Source organism: Onychomys torridus, chromosome 7 (genome assembly GCF_903995425.1).
Source record: "Onychomys torridus chromosome 7, mOncTor1.1, whole genome shotgun sequence".
In the NCBI taxonomy this organism is placed as follows: Eukaryota; Metazoa; Chordata; class Mammalia; order Rodentia; family Cricetidae; genus Onychomys; species Onychomys torridus.
Genome location: NC_050449.1, coordinates 62913170 through 62933156, shown reverse-complemented (window position 1 = coordinate 62933156; position 19987 = coordinate 62913170). Strand labels below are relative to the sequence as shown.

Genomic DNA, 19987 nt, shown 5'->3' with positions numbered 1-19987 from the left:
CATTTACCTTCTGTAAAAAAGAGTTGTCTGATGGCCTTCTAGCAGCCGAGCATACAATACTGTTCAGTCCCCAGGAGACTTGAGCCTTTTAAGTTCAGGTAACTTCAATGACATGAGCTAGTAAGCGTTATGGTTCTCACCATAAGGAAGAAAAGAAAAATGCCAAAGGTTTTACATCCTGTTCTGGACTTCCTGTGACTCTCAACTTAGGTGCAAACCATAGTTGTCTCTCAGTTTCTCAGAGCATCTGTCTCTATGGCTCCGTCCCAATAATGTCGGAGGATTTTGCTCTGAAAGCCTACTTCCTGCTGTTCTTTCAGGACCACCTGGAAACAGTATCACAGTACTCTCTCCTGCTGTATTGTCACCATGGCATGGTACTGAGATCCGCAGTGTCTTGTGTGTGTTTTGCATTGGGTACATGCAGAATCCTTTCTGGGCAAACGAATTTCTCTGAAGTTCAATGTCACCTTCTCTTTCTCTCACCCTTAGAGAAGTTCGGTCAGCTCACCTTATTCACACATGGACACTGGAATTAGGTTTAGTTGCTCTTTAGTGCACTAGCACCTGAGGCTGGTCATATGCAGAAAGCTTTGGTTAAAAAGAAGTTAATATATTTTACTAAAACCATCCCCAAATTTAGTGAATCTGAACTAAAAAAGAAAGGAAAAACGAAAAACAAACCCAAACCTCACACCATTCCCTCACACAGGAGAAACAACAGAAAAAAAAGGGTAAATAAATAACAAAACTGTACTCTTTTCAGAATATAAATACTATTAATCTTTAAAGGAACTATGCTTAAATAAAATTTTGATTTACCCCTTCTTGCCCAATATAAATACTATATGCGGACAGCTAACCTCTCTATATAAACACATAAAATTTTCTATGCTTGTAAGAAATTTAAGTAAATATCGCTCTCCTGTTTATGGTTAAATCCTTAACTATGTTTTTGAAAAAAAAAATCAGATGTTATTTAGGCTTCACCCACACATTTACAAATAATTCCTTCCTACTCAGTAAATAAGGCAGAAAGTCAGTGAAGTTAAAAATTGTGAAGTGCTCTGGGAAGCTGGTCCTAGCAAAGCCATCATATGGACATCAGCAGGAACAGAAATGCTGGCGAAAGATTCTAGAAGGACCCTAGTGGCAGAGGAGGCCAGTAGATGTATAGGGTTTCGTAGAAGCACCCACCTTTGTACCATGGAAGATGTTCCCTTTTCCTTACAGATACGGTCTTTGATGCCAGACCAGAGTCTTATGACCAAAGTCATCTCCCAAATGCCTCCAGATTTCTCAAAAGGGCATTTGTTTTAAAGGATTGATTGATTTTTTTTTTTAATCTCTGTCTCTCTCACTGTGTGTGTGCTTGCTCACAGAGGAAACACTGATATCTTGGAGCTGGAGTTATAGGCCTTTTTGAGTTGCTTGATCTGATTGCTGGGTTTGTTCCTCTGATAGAGCAATAAGCGCTCCTGACCACTGAGCCATCCTCTCTCTAGTCCCAGGGTACTTGCTAAAATATGCACACCTGTGAACATAGGAATGTTCCTTCCTATACTCCCATTGGGGATTATTTTTTAAATGCGAAATTAATCAAGGATACTTCAATACTTCTTACCTGAACACAAAAGCCAAACTATCTGCTAATTATTTAAAAAAATAAATTACAGTCCACAGTTTTCTAGTGAAGATAAATACACGAGAAAATGTCTGCAGCTGGTATCACCTTCACGCTGAAGGCTTATTTTAAATACAGGAACCAGGTTCGACACTGTCTCCCTCCATCTTCATCCATTGTCTACCCAACATGGAGAGGAGCAGTCTAGAACCTGGAATAGCTAGTCCAGGATCAGTTTTCTCTGAGATGAATTCTTAGGGCTCCTGATGCCAAGAACATAAGACATTCAATGAATGTGGGGAGTGTGTTTGCTCCACATAGAGTCTTTGGGTCCTTCTTCTAAATAAGAGCTATAAATTAATCAATATTCTGGTTACTAATCTGTTCTGAAAGCATCCAAATACAAGTTGATACTGTTTCCCTCTGACTACTGAATTGTGTCAAATGAGTCTCTCCTCCTCCACTTCCCAAAGGTGGCGTTTTAAAAACTTCAAAAAATGCAAATATGGTTTAAGCCCACAGCACCAGATACTCTTCGACTCTGTATGAAGCATAAACACACCCATTCTTAGTTGCATGCAAAACAAAATATGATTTAGGGAGCAGTCTGTTAATTCCAAATTGACAGGTGGGGAAAAAAAATTCAACATGTTGATTTCTGGATATGACCAGCCAGTCTTTTAAAAGTAATTGCTATTTTTTTTTGTCTTTGTTTTTGTAAACAGCAGCATAAATAACTCCCGACGTACCTTCCAAGCCTTCTCAGCTAAACTTGTGTTTCTGGTGTACATGCGACACGGCGACAGTGAACACGCTAGCATTTAATTTAAAGAAAACAAAAGGTGCAAAACGGAAAGTGCCTTATCAATTCAACAGGAAAAGCTACGCCAGTCACTACAGTTTATATTAATTAAAACAATATATAAACAATATCTCTTTAGCTATATATAGTCTTCATGCCCATTTACCCTGTGTAATATATTATAATGCTATTGTTGCGAGCGCTAGGGATCCCCTTTTCACGCCATCCCTCTGACCGGCAATAATCGGTGAGAAAAACCAAATCTTCCTTCATGACACAGAAAAGCAAGCTGTGCAAAGTACCGCTGCGACCCCCCGCTACGCACACTGGGGTCACCGATTACTGCTGGACTCTGTCGTTACCCGTAAGAGTCTGTGGGCAGTGAGCTATAAGAAAAGGGACTCCTGACCGTAGTACCCTCCTCCTGTTATATGCAGAGGCCAACCGCTCTAGAAGTCGAGACAGAAAAAGGGTCCATATCTGTAGGCATAGTGGAAATCATATTCATGAGCAAAACAAGTTTAGCTTTTATTGGTTCTGATTGTTTCCCTCTGTGCCTGAACCCCGATCACCATAAGATGTCTGTGCAGTGTGGTGGCGCTCCAGGGCTGTGCAGGGCCATAGAAAGTGTCTCAGTTAATTTTGTCTTCGTTATCATTGTTTTATTTCCTTTTTTTTTTCTTTTTTTCTTTTTTCTTTTCATGTTTGTACTTCAGATGTTCTAGAAGTGCTTGGGTGCTACGTTTACCCATCAATTTGCATCGCTGGCTCAAATTCTGAAGTGAACAATTCCTTGTATAATGGAGGAAAATGGAGTCGCACAATGTCTGGGTATATTGCTTTAAATGCCATTAGCTTTTCTGTATGTCGTCCACATAAGGCTCTTAACGTAGACACCTTGCATATTAGCTGTAAGCAGGAGAAAGGACAGGATGTCAGGGGAGGGCAGTCATGAAAGGGGAAATTCAAGGACTCAGGGTGACCTCCACACCACTGCTCATCATGGTGACGAGCATGTAATGCTGCTTAAGCCTCCAGTGAGGGAGCAGGGAGAAGAGTGGAGGTCCTCTGTTAGGGCGCTTGGAATACACCAAATGCATTTGAACATGAATAATTTAACTCAAGGAGGTATTCATAAGCAAATTTACCCCCTCCCCACTTTGCTGCTGGAGTCTAGATGAGGCTCTGGGCTCCTCCCTAATCCGGGGTGCACCATGTGAAGCCCCGCTCTCTGCCTCAGTGGTAAAAAAAAGACTCAGAGGTCTTCTGATGGAGAAGTAGGTGAATGGCTGTCCTGGTTAGCAAGGGTACTACAGCTAGAGAGGGGCACCTATTATACATCATATGCAGAATGAGTGTGGGTCAATTCTTTTGTTTTAGTTATAAAATTACATTTATTTATCTCAGTGCTCTCTCTGTAAGTATGTATATATGGTATGTGTGTGTATGTAGGTCAGAGGGCAACTTCTGAGAGTCAGTTCTCTCCTTCCACTATGTGGGTACTGGGGGGATCAAATTCAGATAATCTGGTTAGTGTCTTGAGTCTCTTAGCCATTGACCAGACTGTATGAGTAAATGCTATGGGTGATTTTCTTCTAGAGGAAGATCTTTCTCTATATTATGAAGCCACTCAGGGTCTCAGCTAATGAAAGTCTAGCAGCTGAAGGTAGCCGCAGTGACTGGCAAAGATGCTTGTAAACCCTACTGAACTACAGAGAGTCGAGGTGTCTTGTGGTTGCAGATCTGAGTGACTGTCTCTAGGAAAGGGCTTCACCAGCTCCTGTCTGTGTCAGGCCCTCTCTAGGATATCAGCCCTCATGGTGGTCTCATGCTTGGGCCTTGGGACCTCCTCTTTGCTTCTTGCTCACTGATCATGTACAACATGAAAAACAATTTCTCTACTGACCTCCTCAAGCCATCAGGAAAACAACACCTTCTGTACAATACAACACAGCAACTGAGCAAAGAATGGAAATGGATGCTTCCCTGACATCAGAAGCCACAGCATTGGAAGATCTATCATGGTTTAGCTGTAAAGAATAACTAGCAAAAACGAATGAAGCCTCGTGCTTTTAATAAGCACAGAAGTAGGAAACAAAATACAAAATGATTTCTTGCTATTAACTAATGAATTTAAGAGAACCAATATTCGAACACATGGTTATCTTCTTTTAGTCCTTTTCTGCTTCCTCCTTCTAGATTCAGAGCCTCCTGCTTCCATCAGTGCAGCATGCTGACCCTGCTCTATGCTTAAGTTTAAAGAACAGGAAGAGGTTCCTGAGAGGGTTCATTCTTTAAGGGGGAATAGTCTTTCCTGGGGCTGGGGGAATGGCTCAGTGAGTAAGAGCACATACTGCTCTTGCAGAGGACCAGAGTTCAATTCCCAGCTCACAAGTTTGCCAGTTCACAACTGCCTGTAACTTCAGTTCCAGAGGATCTGACACCCTCTTCTGGTCTCTGTAGCACCGGCATGCACCTGTCCCCTGCCCCATATATACATAATTAACATGCAATAAATGATATTTTCCCAGATGGCTGTATTACTGCAGGAAACTTTGTGATCAGTTATAATAAAGAGAGTTTAACCTGAGCAATGAGATTTGGCCCAACAGAACTTTCTGAGTGAGTAGCCCATGCATGCTGATAACTTTCTGGGACTGGCCATGTGACTTATAAAGACACTGCAAACAAGATGTGTGCCAGAAGATAGGTCAGGCTGGGCCAACTGGGCCCCTGTGGACCTTACCTTCGTTAGAATTCCATCTTCTCGGTGGTTCTTCTGTAGGACGTGTTGAAGGGCTAGCTGAATTTTCTGTTGCAGTTTTTCTATTTTTACCTTTTCCTGCAGCCACGAGCGATCTTTAAACGTGAAAAAAGGAGACTTGGTGCCATTCCTTCAACACAGCATCAGACCCTTGTTCCTCCTGACCAAAGCATTGCTTACTGTGCTATAGTGTGTGTTTACAGACTTGCAGGCCAGTAAGGCCAATTCTGCAGCACAGACAGTTGTAAAATTGTAAAGACAACTTCAGACACAGCATGCCAGGCTGTTAAATCTCCCCCCTGACCCTGGTCCTGGTAGGGAGCGGGTTGGGGGTGTGGGGGTGTTGGGGAGGGTGGAGGTGCTCTTCCTCTTCTTTCGAAGGACAGCTACATTAGGGCCAACGACTGCACAGGAACCCACTGTGCCCCACCCTCCCCAAGCTCTTTTGGTACTTCCTTTGCCGGCACTATCCCACCTGTCCCACTGGCCCTCCTGGAAATGCCTTTTAACCCAGGGCAATGCAAATTGTCAAGAGAATTTCAAATGACTTAAGGGCTGTTAATTTAGGAACGTCTTTGTGTGAGAATTCCAAGTAGAGGATTATTCCCCCAAGAGGCTGACCTGTGGGGAAAGTAGGTTGGAGGCAGGATAGACTTGTGGATGGCAGTGTTTACAAAGACTGACGTCAAGAAGAGCAGCCTTATTCTCTGAACTCCTTTGTCTTGGTATGTGGAGTACTTCTTAAAATTGTTATCTGCATATCATGAGGTCTCTGTGTGTGTGTCTGTCCCCGTGTGTGTTTGAGAGAGGAATGCATGTGTACACACGTTTGTAGAGGCCAGAGGAGGCCATTAGGTGTCTTATTCTACCACTCTCCACTGTATTCATTTGAGACAGGGTCTCTCACTGAACGTGGAGCTAGGCTGGCAGCCAGCAAATGCCACTGCTCCTCCAGGCACCTTCCTAGCGATGAGGTTACTCTTACTCGTATGTGACTGTGCCCAACAATTTTTTTTAAATGTGGGTGCTGAGATCTGAACTGAGGTCCTCATGTTTGTGTAGCAAGTGCTCTGACCCCCTCCTCCCCTCCGGCCCCCCTCAGCCAGCTCTTCAGTCCTGTAAGGTCTTTAGAAAAGAGCTGTGTGTGTTTGCGTAGAGGGGGTATTCTCTGAGAAACTTTAGACTGAGTAAGGGTGGCAGCGGCTCTTGGCAGCCCCTCAAATACTAGATAAGATGCAGAAGTCCTGTGCCTTGTGGAAACATTCTTTACCTGGACACGTCAGAGACTGTTGTATTTCTGTTTGATTTTCTTACCTGCTGACATCAGCACAAACGCAGAAAATAGTGCGATTTCATCTTCAGTCAGGTGCATAGAACACAAACTCTTCCCAAATTCAAACACAAAGCTAATGAAGTCTTCACAACCTATGATTAAAATAAAGCAAGTTTAGGATGTTGATGGTTACCTTAGGAGAAGAATACAGAACAAGGTGAAGAGAGATGTGGAAGTTGGAGATGAGATGATATAGTAAGAGTGTTTCTTAGTTGAGTATTTTGAAGTATTAAAAAAGAAATTGGGGGCTGGAGAGAAGGCTCAGAGGTTAAGAGCACTGACTGGTCTTCAAGTGGTCATGAGTTCAATTCCCAGCAACCACAAGGTGGCTCACAACCATCTGTAATGAGATCTGGTGCTCTCTTCTGGTCTGCAGTCATACATGCTGTATACATAATAAATAAATAAATCTTTAAAAAATAAATTGGCTCAGCCAACATCACCATCACTATTAACATCTCCTGGTACCACCTTTATCATTGCCACCATCATCACAAAGATTATCACCATCATCTCCTCAGGTGTCCTAGCCGCTACCATCAGCTTCATATCAGGACCCTCCCCCAACCCCCCCATGATTGTCACCTACAGTAATGGGAGAGAACATCTGTCCTGTGATTTCCTAGTCAGATAACTACTTGAACAACATTCTTAGTGTTTCCTTGGGTTTCAAAACAGCCCTGTGAGGGGCATGTTATCATTAGCATTTCCATTTTAGGACTGAGGAAATGGATACTTAAGAGAGATAAGTAATGTACCCGTGGTTGCAACCTGACATTCAACTCCAGGTTATCTGACTTCAGAACCCTCATCTGGAATGAACAGGATCTAATGCCCTATTTGCTCTGATACTCAGATCCGTGCTGGTGGTGTAATTGTAACTATTCATCAAATTGAAAATGATGTGAAAGTCCCCTAAAATAATAATTCAACTCACCTAAGACGAGTTGAGTTTTGTTTCTGTTATTCAGGTTTGCCTATCTGTTACTATCAGTAAGTGGCAGTGGGCTGTGCCGCACTTAGATAAACCTCCGGCCACTCAGGGTTAAAATAAGCCATCAACATATCGTGGGTTCCCTTTGTTTCTCCTTAATGGCAACATTCTGATTATTTATATTACAGAAACTCAAAAGGACTTTTTAATGATGCATATGCCATAGTTTTCTTTAGTTCTGTTGGACTTTTTCGATGTTTACAGTTCCTTTTTGTAAATGGTTACAGTATGAGAGGATGATGGACTTTTCCATTTTTGCTTCATTTTCCATATGAGTCATATTCTCTCCATTATTTGAACACTTTATTAATTGAAAATCTCATTTATTTGAGCCTGGAATGGGAACTGAAAGATCATGTACTAACTCACTCAATGACCAACCTACAAAGAATTTACATGTGATGTAGGCAATAACCCACTCAATGACTAACCTACAAATGAACTTGAGTTTGCATATGATGTAGACAAAGGTACTTGCTTGCGTGCAGACTGTTTTTTATAGCAGGTAGCTACATTGAGTAAGATAGGTGTATCACTCTTTAATTTGGGCTCCAAATAACAGTTTCATTTTGTACAACAAGAGCTTCCATCCATACGCATCCTTGAACATGACCCCCACTTACAGAGACAACAGTGTGAGATTTCCTTACCTAAGGATTTGAAGACATCGGGGCCAGCATACTTCCCATCAAAGTACACGGTGTTGTTCTGAGAGTCAAAGGCACGACACATCCTGATAAACACCACCTCTAGAGAGCCTGCATGGGGAAGAATTGCTTAGCATCAGTCCACTGATCCTAGTTCCTTCCTGAGCTGCTAACACAGAAGCCTTCCTGAGATGGCACAGTGGCTGAGTGCAGGGCAGCCATGTGTTATCAGTCACACCAGCCCTCTGTCCAAGGGGCAGAAGGAATGATGACTGACTCACATTGCAATGCAGAGTTTTAAAGTCGCTTGGGAAATATTTATGCATATTTATTTAAACAGTCCAGCCTAACAATGACTCTTTGAGCTCATAAACATCTTCCCAACAACTTGGCATTAGGGCCTGAAGGGTGATAGTAAGATTTGGGGTGCAAATATTCCCCAGGGTAACCTTCCTCCCAGGGGAGTAGGAAAATGGAATGCTTCTTGAACATCATTTTAATAATATATGTGCACACACACCACATACACAAATAATTTGGTATGTGTGAGTGCTTTGCCTGCATGTATATGTGTGCAGCATGTGCATGCCTGGTGTCTGGAGGTCAGGAGACATTGGATCCCCTAGAACTGTAGTTATGGATGGTGGTGAGCCTCCATGTGGGTGCTGGGAATTGAACCTGGGTCCTCTGCAAAAGCAGCCAGTGCTTTTAAACACCGAGCCATTTCTCCAGCCCCGCTGAATGCATCTTTAAAATGTTTTTATAAAAAGAGTTCAGTTTCTGCTAAGCAAACCCTGAACTACTGTCACTGGGAAAACGGCTCCGACACCTTCCTTAGCAAGCATTTCTTTAACAAGCAGGTGAAAACAGGCTGGAAGCGACATCAGGATTCACTTGCAGAGCACATACCTGCTTTCAGAAGCACAATTTGATCATTTTGACACAGCTCCATAAATCCGTCAATGCGTTTGGCAAACTCCACCACATACTGGATAGCTTCTGTAATCTTGATGGCACACAGCTGCCACATCACCTCTCTCTGCTGTGAAAGAGGGGGGGACATATTAAGAGACGACGAGCATGGACCCCCCAGTGCAGCTAGCTTCCCGCTCCCTAGTTTGTAAAAAGCTTTCTTTGGAAATGGGTTGAAAAAAGATTATAGGATTAAAAATATAGTCTCTTATTTAGGTTATAAAAGCCTGCTTCCATATCCTTCCTGCCTCCTGAGGTTCCTAGCTTACTGTTTGAAGGCAACTGAATGGGGGTGGCGAAGTGGGGGAGCAGAAAGTCAGGGGTATTCTGAACATAGGGGACCAACAGCTAGACACAAGGCAAGAGAGTAATGGACATGACTGCTGTAGCTGGGCTCCACAGTAAGTGGAGGGTTTTTAAAAGCCGTTCATTTAGGCAGTTTACCGGTACTTTACAGGGGGTGGAGAGAAGGAGTGTCAAGTTCTCCCCCCCCCCCCCCCCCCCCGGTCTGTACCTGCTGTGCTAGGTGATTGATGATATCCTTGTTTCATATGTTTATACAAATTGTCTACTATTCAGAAACGACACCAAAACTGTTGAGGCTTCCCAGCCAGTAGGTATAAGCGGAGCTGAGGCCAAAGTCCCACTTCACAAGGCTTGCTGGCTTTCCTTTGTGGCTTGGGTGATGGGGTGACTTTGTACTCAGAGGCAGACAGAGTGAGCTGCTCTCCTTCCCACCACTCATCACAGTGTCCTGGAGCTCTTGTTTTGCTCATCCGCTCTCCCACTACTCCCTGCGGTTTAAGGTTATTTCCAATAGGATGATGGGGACCAAACCCTGGAGCTGAGTCTCGCCTGAGGACATGGTTCTGATGTACTGTGCAGCCATAGCCACGGGATGATGGTTTTCTCCCCAGGAAGAGTGACAGGGAGGATATACCTCCATCATCTCCATGGTCCTTTCCCAGCTTGACTTTGTACCACCCCTGGCAAAAGCTGCCGTGGCAGTTCTTCCCAAAGGCAAATGGATAATTACCATTACCTTACCTTCGGCTCACCCTCCCACTTTAGTGGCCCATTGGCCCGGTGTCATAGAGATAAAAGCAAGTAGGGTCACCACCTGCCAAGCTCATTTTCGGTCCTGAACAGTTACAGCCAGACCTTCCAAAATCTCATTCTTCTCCCTTTTTTTTGAACATTTTTAAGTGTCTGTCTGTCGTCTGTCCTGGTTGCCCCTCCCCGCGCCCAGGCAAGCTACCTGATACAGGTCTTGGGAATCAACTCTTAACCACTGAACCATCTCTCCAGTGTCCCAAGCCCCATGCTTGCCCACAATCTAACCAATTCCTTGTTAACCTAGAAGCATGCAGCATGGGGCTGATTATTTGAACAATTCTTAGCTCTCAAAATCTTTGTGGCATCAGGACAAGTCCTAGCTCATGGAGACTTCTGGAAGCTACCTGATCTAATCTCTCACTGGCACACAGAGGGACTTATTAAACACAATGACATTTGTTCCAGCTGAACCTTCACGCACTAGCATCCGAGGAAGACAACAAAGCTTTGAGCCTGTGATCAGCTCTGGAAGTAAGGTCCTTAAGCAGAGATTAGAGAGCTGATACAAGACAGTCTCGTCTGCCTTTGGTCTGTTTGCACTCTTTTTTTTTTTTTTTTTCCAGAGCTGAGGACCAAACCCAGGGCCTTGCGCTTGCTATGCTACCACGGAGCTAAATCGCCAACCCCTGTTTGCATTCTTGAATGAATGCCTTCCTCCAACCCCCTTCTCAATGTTGCCTCAATGGGAAGAGAAACTCCTCCAGCCCTACCTTGTTCTGATAGTTCTCAATCTCCTCCTGCAGGAAGGTCTGCCATGTTATCTGCTGGAGTTCTTCCCGCAAGTACTGGCAGGTTTCCAGGTGGGATTTGGATATGTTCTGCGCAAGGTGTTCTGGGGAGAAAACGGGAGGTCACAACCATGAACAGGCACCAGTAACTCTCCTTCTTGTGTCGTTTGCCTTTAAAAGCTACTCCTGTAAAGCAGTAGCCTGACAAGGTTTGGTTTCCTGTGTGTAGCTAAGCAAGCAAGCTGGAACCCTTCTGTATACGGACAGGGGGATGGAGAAGAGAGGCTTTGCATGGAGCATATTGGATTCAGAGACCTTGATGACCTTGACCTTGTCATAGGCTTTCTGCCAGTGTCTGGAGATGAACATAGATTGATGGCCTTAGGGAAATGATTGACAGCCCCTTCCTGACTCTTTATGATATCCTGACAAAAGTGGCTCTTGAAAAGTCAGGAAATTGTGTGAATGTGTGTGTGTGTGTATAAACTTTTTTATTTTTGCATGTGTACACGTATCAAGAGTCTGCCTTCATTACTCTCCTCCTCCACAGCTGTGCTTACATCATGTCCAGCTTTTTCTTTTGTTTAAACATAGGTTCTTAGGGATTGAACTCAGGTCTTCATGCTGTAATGGCAATCTCTCTATTGACTGAGACATCTCCTCAGCTTCATGATGACAGCTGGCCATTACCTTGGCTTTTCTAGCAGACATCGGGACAAGCATTGCTGAGGTATGGACAGACTGTGTAGTAGTCTGGTGAAGAGAGTGCCTCCCTGGACTGAGGCTGTCTGGGTCCGTGTATTTGCTTGCTACTTCTGAGATGTATGGCCTTGACAAGTTCTTTAACCTCCCTGTACTTTGCTTTCTTTACAGCACTTGTTCATAGGGCTGCTCTGAGAATGGAATGAATCACAATTAGAACAGGGAGCATTACATATGATGCTATGTAGTTGTTAGACTGTGTCCGATGATGGCTTTGGTGATATTAAATATATACTAATGATATCCCTAGAATTGATCATCTGTGGACATGTGTTGACACACAGAAAAGATAATTCAGGACATCAGACAATAAAGCATGAGGTGAAATCACACCACAAGATAAAAGGTAGTCACTATCCAGGTAGGGAGAGCTCAGGGTTGGTTGACTAGAATTGCAGAATGCTTCTTAGAAAAGGAGGGATACCATGTTGGACTCCAAGAGATGGGTAGGGTTGGCAGGGGTGGTCAGTTGTGTTGGGAAGGAGATCAGTTCTGTAGAGAAGGCCCAGTGGATGACAGAACACAATGGCATTTGTCAGGGACAGACAGATTGGATGGCATGACAGGGTTGAAGCTGACTTGGGTAGCTGGGAGCCCATCTTGTGAAGGATCTTGGGTGTTTAGGGTTGAATTGGAAAATGATATAACAATAGGACCAGGCATAACTCTGCCAGGAAAGCTGAGGCACTGAAGATATGGAGACAGGACAGGCAATCTTGGTATCCTGGGACCTAGAGAGGCTGGAGCAGAAGGACCAGAGTGGCAGCTGCTAAAATCGAGATCGGAGAGAGTGTGCATGAAGCAGGACGGTAGTCAGTGTTAGGGAATGGACAGATGACTCACATGTTTAAAAAGCTGGACATGACAGTACGTGTGCTGTGGATATTGCTCTGTGTAAATAAAGTTCTGATCGGCCAGTGGCCAGGCAGGAAGTATAGGCGGGACAAGAGAGAAGAGAATTCTGGGAAGTAGAAGGTTGGAGAGAGACACCGCCTACTGCCGCCATGAAAAGCAACATGTAAAGACACTGGTAAGCCACAAGCCATGTGGCAAAGTATAGACTAACAGAAATGGGTTAATTTAAGATAGAAAAGGTAGATAACAAGCAGCCTGCCACGGCCATACAGTTTGTAAGCAATATAAGTTTTTGTGTACTTTCTTGGTTGGGTCTGAGCGACTGTGGGACTGGCGGGTAAGAGAGATTTGTCCTGACTGGGCCAGGCAGGAAAACACTAACTACAGTACGTGTCTGTAACTTGAATTCTTGGGGTGGAGGCAGGAGTATGGCCATGCATTTGAGGCTAGCCTGTTCTGCATAGAAGGTTCTAGGCTAGCATGTCTACAGAGCAAACCCTGTCTTAAAAAAAAAAAATGTATTGGAAAGAATTGACAGGAGTTTCTGAACATCAAGTCATACTGAAAAATAACCACGTTCCCAGGATCTTGAGTCCACGGCAGGCAAGTCACTTAGGGTGACAAAGACCGCAGGGCCGAGGACAACAGCGGCAGAGCCTGCTTGCTTATAAACATGCTACAGCTTCCTTCAGACAGCAGGAGACATGTTTATGTGAGAACGGCAAATGTTCACCCAAATGTAATCCAAAACCTGAGTCTGCTTGGAGATGCAGAAACATAACAAACCCTAACAGCCCTTTCTGGCAATACACAGGTAGAGCAGCCCGGATAAATAGTATTTTTTAAAAATGGAATGTAGAGCCGGGCAGCGGTGGTGGTGGTGCATGCATTTAATCCCAGCACTCGGAGGCAGAGGCAGACAGATCGAGGCCAGCTTGAGCTACAGAGTGAGTTCCAGAAAAGGTGCAAAGCTACACAGAGAAACCCTGTCTTGAAAAAAAAAAAAAAAGAAAGAAAAAGAAAGGCAGACAGACCTGAGGAGAAGCAGAGAAGCCAGCTCGTAAGATAAAAAGAATGGGTGTTGGGAAGTAGGAAACTAATGCTCACATAAAGAGTTCTCACTATGTGTCTAGGCTACAAGCCAAGATTAGCTTATTTTTTAAACAAGGAGGCTCAGGAGGTCCCCTAGGGCTCACACTCTGCTCTTCCTTATGTCTTTTCCTGTAAGTATGGGCAACATCTAGTTTCAGTTGATCCTAACAAATGTTACTGGGAACCAAGTATGGTGCCATATGCCTGTAGTCCCAGCACTTGGGAGGCCGAGAGGGGAAGATTACCATGAGTTCTAGGTCATGAGTGATGTAGTGAGTTTCAGAGGTACGGAGTGAAGCCCTGTCTCAAATTTTATCCAGGGCTGAGGACATAGCTCAGAGGCAGAGTGCTTGTTTGTCATGTTCACAACTCTAGGTTTGATCCCCAGCATTTGCAAAATGGTTCTTGGACACCTGGACCTAGGTGGGACTTTCACAACAGCCAATAAGAAGAGACAAGGACAAACTCAGTGCACACACTGGGCCAGCAGGGGGCAGCAGCTACATTCTGACCAACTTTCAGGCAGTGTTTCTGATTCCAGTTCATAATGGATCTGACAAAGCTAATGTTTTGAAGGCACTTCACTATTTCTAAATGTCTCTTTCAGCAAACGAAAGTCTAACCAGATCACATAAAAATCCAGGAAGTCAGTGTGCCTCTCAGACCAGGTAGGGGACAGTGAGGTCTGTTAGGAGTTAGGAGACAAGCTTTCTGGGCAAAGCTCAGCAGGTGAGTGACTTTTCTTGGTTTGTGACACAGGTGAGTCCTTTCCCTCCTCAACCCTGACCATGGCAGCACTGTCAGGGTCCCCAGGTGTGTTCCAGCCACTGCCTCTGGGCAGCATGTGGCTATGGAGAGCTATGGATGCGGCCCAATGCAAAGTTGTGAGCTTACTTCAAAACAAAACACAAAGGCAAGAAAAATCCCCGTTTTTAACTTGAATTGTGCTGTGTGTGTTACAGCGTTTAAACCCCTCACATGGGGAGTCCTGACTTCTAAGATTTTCCCTCAGATGCTCAGGGTAGGCTAGAACTTTAGGTACCATCTGGCTGAATGCTCATTTTTACAGATAACATCAATAATTAAAATTTACACAACACTTGTTGTGTGCAGACCCAAAGGAAGGATTTACATCTTTTCTGAATATATTATATATATAATATAATATATATATTCAGAAGATGAAGAAAGGTGATAGGTACTGTCCCCATTTCTTTGGCTAGGCTGTGGTTAAGTAACTTTTCCAAGGTGTTAGAGCTGTTCAGGAGCAGGGCTCAGATGCAGATATCACCTGGCTTCAGAGTATGTCCTAACCTTTATACATATGGGAATGCACAAGAAGGAGAGTTGCTGCTTGTGAGCTGCGTGGCTCCAAGTGGCTTGTGCGGCCAACAGCCAAGCTGGACCCACCACCCACAGAAGCTGACTTCTTGTCTCACTGTACCTACTTAGGCGGCTCTTGTAGCAAGGTGCTATCAGTTACTGTAACAAACCCAGCAAGCTCTTTATAAAACAAACCTTGGTTGGTTATCCGGCCACTAACTGAATGCCACGGGCAGGATTTCCTAGCCAAGGATAAAGACCTGTTCTGCCCAAAATACTGTGGGTATAATTCTTGAAAGGTGGGATTGGACTTAGGATATGTTCGTGTAGAACCTACTTTCCTATTGCGTGATTTGCTTAAATTCTGATGACAAAGTCTAGCCTACCAGGAGGTCAAGAGATTGTGTTAGAAAGGAGCACAGGCTGTGAGGCTGTGAAGGAAATCTCAGCAGATGAGGGAGCTGGGGAGAAGGTTCAGCCAGTCTTCGGCCACTTACATGCCACGTTCAGCTACCTTGAACTACCCTGACATACAAATGGGATAGAAAATAGCCTCAAATTCTAATTTGGTTTTGAGTTTGGTTCTATTAGTCTATTCATCCTGGAAAATGCTATAGCCCATGACTCCCAGATCCACTGGGAGATGACCAGTATAGGTCTGTCCAGAGACTTGAGGGCACCAGCTCAGCCATTTTTTAGCCCCATTCAGGTATTTCTGCTCTTTTAGCCAAAATATCACGTGCATGGGGGTGGGGGAGGGGGCTCTGTTTCAACACTGACTACCTGGCAGGCGAATAGGCAGGTTCACTGTCCCTACGGTGGAGCAGCAACAGGCCTGCTGGGGTGAGTCAGGTCACTTTGCGTGGGAACTTTGTCGGCTTTCAATCAAATCCTTATTCATTTTTGAAAATTTAATTTTCATTACAGTTTTGCTTCAGGCTCAGCCAACCAAGATTCCATGACCAAAAAAAAAAGAAAAAGTTTTTTGTTCTAGTTTGGGGAAAAAAATTAAAAAAAAAAAAAAATCAAATCTACCTCTGCTCAGCATGACTTTCACTTCAGAGGTTTCTCTGCTAATCAAAAGAGCAGTGGTACACCTTCAATACTGCACAGTGGTTAAAGAGCAAGCTTAAATGCCCCAGCTCTGAAGGATTTAAATTTAGATCCAGAAAGAGATGCTCGTGTAAAAACTGTAAAGAACATTCAAGTTGTTCTATTTGGAGATTTTTGACTGGAAATATCAATTTTCCCTTAAAAGGGATGTTTTATGGGGTCCAGAGGTGGAGGGACCATCTAAAGAACACAGCCTTCATGGCTGTGCACCAAGGGTTTCTGTGCTCCAGTCAGACCGGCTGGTTCTTGGCCACCCCGGGTCTCCCTCGTAGCTCACTGGTCTCCGCAGCAGCTAATTGAAATACCCCAAAGGACTGGAATGACCCCGTGCAGAAACGCTGGAAACAGCAGATCATTCAACCACTGCAAAGGCTCTTATCAAAGTTCTTCTAATAATAGCACCATATTTAAAAAATTGATTAAATATAGCAGAGGGTGTTAGCATAACACACACCAAAGGAAAGTTTCCGTTGTCTGGCCACCAGTGTTTCTAGGTCATTATCTCCCAAGAGGAAAACAATAAGGAGGTGGGTGTTTGGTTGTTATTTTGGCAAAGTGAGCCCTATATAAAACCTTATCAGTTTGGTCACCAAACAACTGAAGGGCCCTCTTCAACACATTTCGGCAAATTCAGAGCTAAGCCACCTCAGGCACCTACAATTCACACCAGTGCAGCAAAGCTTGGCTACCTGAGGGGCCCGCCAGATGGGTCATTCCCCAGTTGGTACCGGTTGGTTACTGGGGTTCACAAATATGGGTCCAGTGTAATTAAAACAAAAAAATTAAATCTCCAAAAAAGAGCCGACAAACTGATTTTTATTCTATGTGTTCAAGTCGAGCAGGGAGACCATGCTGGAAAGAGAATGGCTAACAGGCACACGGTACGTTGGGGTCATGAGAGGAGCGAACTGTGGTGTGCTGCCCCAGAAGAAGGGGCTCCGAGAATGGTAATGTGGACTTTTGCTTTGAAAAAGCTGGACAGGGGGGTTCTGAATGCTCACTATAAATCAATGCTGAGTGTCCAAAGTCACCGATTTGCTAAATGCCCTTAGTTATTACTCCATGTGAACATGTATCGAAATGTCACACTGCCCTTCATGATTATACATAGTAGTTATGTGTCAATTAAAAATGTAAAAATATTAGCAACCAATTAAAAACTTTAAAATTACAAAAATACACCTACCGCTCAGATTAGGTTAGTGGACTTTGTGTATGTGTGTGACCTTAGGCATACAGGAATACCTGGAGTCTAAGTGACTAACTCATCCCCTGTGCCTACTGTGTGTGCTGTGGGACACAGGCTGCTTACATACACCCTGTTCCTGAACAATACATTTACTGCAAACACCATAGGGACAATCAAACAGCAAGGCTGGCATCTGAATTGGCAGCAAAGGTGGAGGGGAAATCCCACCCTTCCGAGGACAGTCCCTTGTACCCCTTTTACTTCACAGGGCATGCCCAGAGCAAGCCAGAGGCAGCATGCCCAACCCGCCATTACCTAGTTCCGCCATGGATACAGTTGGGGAAGTCTCTCCATTGGTGAAGGAGCAGTAGGGGAAGAAGCCAGATGCTGGTGTGTAGTCACATATGGGTTCGGGTTTGATCCCATTGATGTCCAGTCCCGACTGGTCAGGGGAGGGCTGGATGTCCAGGTAGAAGCTGCTGACGGCAGAGTCGGCCTTGCTGCCCTCGGGGGTGTGCCCGTCCATGTAGGTGCTGAGGTCGTCATGCAGTTCCGTCAGCCCATTGGCTGAGATGTTGTAGGTGGGCGTCAGCGGCTCAGCCTCCCCAGGCTGCTGCTGGTGGTCTCGCTGCTGCTGCTGCATCCGGTGCTTCTGCACCTCAGCATATAAGCTGTCTCTCTGCTTCTTGGACATCCGGCCAAACTTGACAGCTGGAAGAGAGAGAGCAAAGTGTACCTTGAACCAGGCAGCCTTATTCTTCCCCAAGCTTTCAGGTTTCCAGAAAAATCTCAGAGCAGGTCAGCACAAAAGCAGGTCACCCACAAGCAAGAACAGGCTTCCTCACATGCCCCCAACATACATCCCAGGCAACTTTCTCTTTGTTTTCCTGCAGTCTTAGACCCTTGGACTCACTGAGGATATGTTTTGTCCCCCCACCCCACCCCGTTTTGAGACAGGATCTCACTAAGTAGCCCAGACTGGTCTTGAACTGCTGAGCATCCTGCCTCAGCCTCCTGAGTGTTGGGATTACAGGCATACTCCATCAAACCTGGCTCTGAAGTACAGCTTAATGGGTTTGTTTATTCTCTACCACCTGGCCTAGACCTGCCCCTTACTTTGCAGCGTTTGGACAGAGAGGCAGAGATGAAAGGCTTCTGGGGTATGCTGAGGCAGAAGCCTCATCCTTTACTAAGGATTCTAGTCTGTACACAAGAATGAAGTTCTTCCTGCTTGAGCAGCTAGATCTGGGGCTTTATGCGGAGGCTGTCTAGAGTTTGTAGAATTGTATGTCTGAATCTGCCTGACTTAGGGGGTCTCCTGGACGTCATAGGCCTGTCTTTATTTTCTTGTTTGTAGTTGGGATCATCTGACTGTGTTGCCTAGGCTGACCCTGAACTCCCAGGTGCAAGGGGGGGGGGGCACTCTCTCTGCCTCTCAAGTAGCTAAGGCACACACCCCTGGGTCTGAAGTGGGTCCACCGTGAAGTGATCCTTTGCAAGCATTTAGCCTCAGGTAAAAAAAGACAGTGGAGGGCAGGCCTTGTAAGATCGCCAGGGATGGTCTGTGGCTGCAGCATCCTCCAGTTGAAAGGTGGCAGGGCTGTAGCGGCTCCCAGTTCACTATCTCAGGTGTTTGCTCATCCAGGCAACAGGAAACGGTTTTCCTGGTTTGAATTCTCCCACGGAGGTTCTTTTTTATTCTTTTTTTCTTTTTTCCCCTCCTCCCTGCCTAGGCACTATAGATGTAGCCTCTGCCGGAGGGACTTCACTCTCCTAATTGATTGTAGTTTAACTGATTTCTGATGGGGGGGGCGCGAACTCATTTATCCCACCACTGTCAGCGACACGAGGGCCAGAAGCAGGGGAGATGAAAATGAAATGAAATTGGGAGCCGAGAGCCCACTCCGCTGACCAGCTGGTGGACTCTTCTCGCCAGGGGAGGATGTCCTGTCCTTCACACAGAGGAACAGATGAGAATACCAACAACCTCGGAGCTTCTGCTTTTTTATAAACCTCTGAATATGTTTTCTTCCTCACAATAACCTATACTATCTTATGTACATGCACATGTAAGAAGCCATTCTGAAGGTTTTTAATTCGGGGAGGGGCAAGGAATGTTTTAGAGCACCCCATGGGTAGAATGTCTGACTCTGTGTGATTGTGCTTTAGGTTTCATCTTAATGAAATGGCAGTTGTATCTAGTGAGGGGAGAAGATGACCAGCACCCAAAGAAATGTATTTGTAACTTCAGTTTTAACTTACAAGCTGATAAGAGCCACACCTAACTGTCAGTTTAATGCTGTAGGAAGATGGACTTAGTGTGGGTTCTGAGATGATGCCTGTCCCCAATGGCATAAAGCTTGACCTCTCTAGTAGTGTGTAGACTTGCAGAATATGGAGTGAAAATGAATTAAGCCTGGGTGGCTCTACTGGGTCCTAAGAACATCTGATAGTGGGAAGGGCAGGCTGACACTCCATCCAAGATCTCTGGAGACAGTCAGCTAGTGTACTCAGAAAAGCCCTTAAAATGGACCTGCTGCATTTCCTGCCCAGTTCAGTGCGTAACTGTCTTGAATCCTGCTGTTGGTTCTTTGATGCACTTAAGATCAGTTTCAGGGAGGATGCTGAGATGCTCTGTAACTGGACACTGGCTCATTTCTAGTCCTTATGCCT

The 19987-nt window shown here is 44.8% G+C and overlaps 1 protein-coding gene across 1 annotated transcript in view; it reads right to left on the bottom strand.

Moving 5' to 3' along the window:
• Positions 1-1367: 1367 nt before the first annotated feature.
• The window catches only part of LOC118587334 (nuclear receptor ROR-alpha), a 92549-nt gene continuing 73929 nt past the window's right edge, over positions 1368-19987 (bottom strand). The window contains exons 4-10 of the mRNA XM_036193245.1: positions 17630-18025; positions 10963-11084; positions 9074-9206; positions 8168-8275; positions 6505-6615; positions 5173-5285; positions 1368-3335 (exon numbers count right to left, since the gene is read on the bottom strand). Coding sequence (XP_036049138.1) covers positions 3171-3335; positions 5173-5285; positions 6505-6615; positions 8168-8275; positions 9074-9206; positions 10963-11084; positions 17630-18025 — 1148 coding nt within the window. The 3' untranslated portion in view covers positions 1368-3170. The remainder of the gene's footprint in view (positions 3336-5172; positions 5286-6504; positions 6616-8167; positions 8276-9073; positions 9207-10962; positions 11085-17629; positions 18026-19987) is intronic.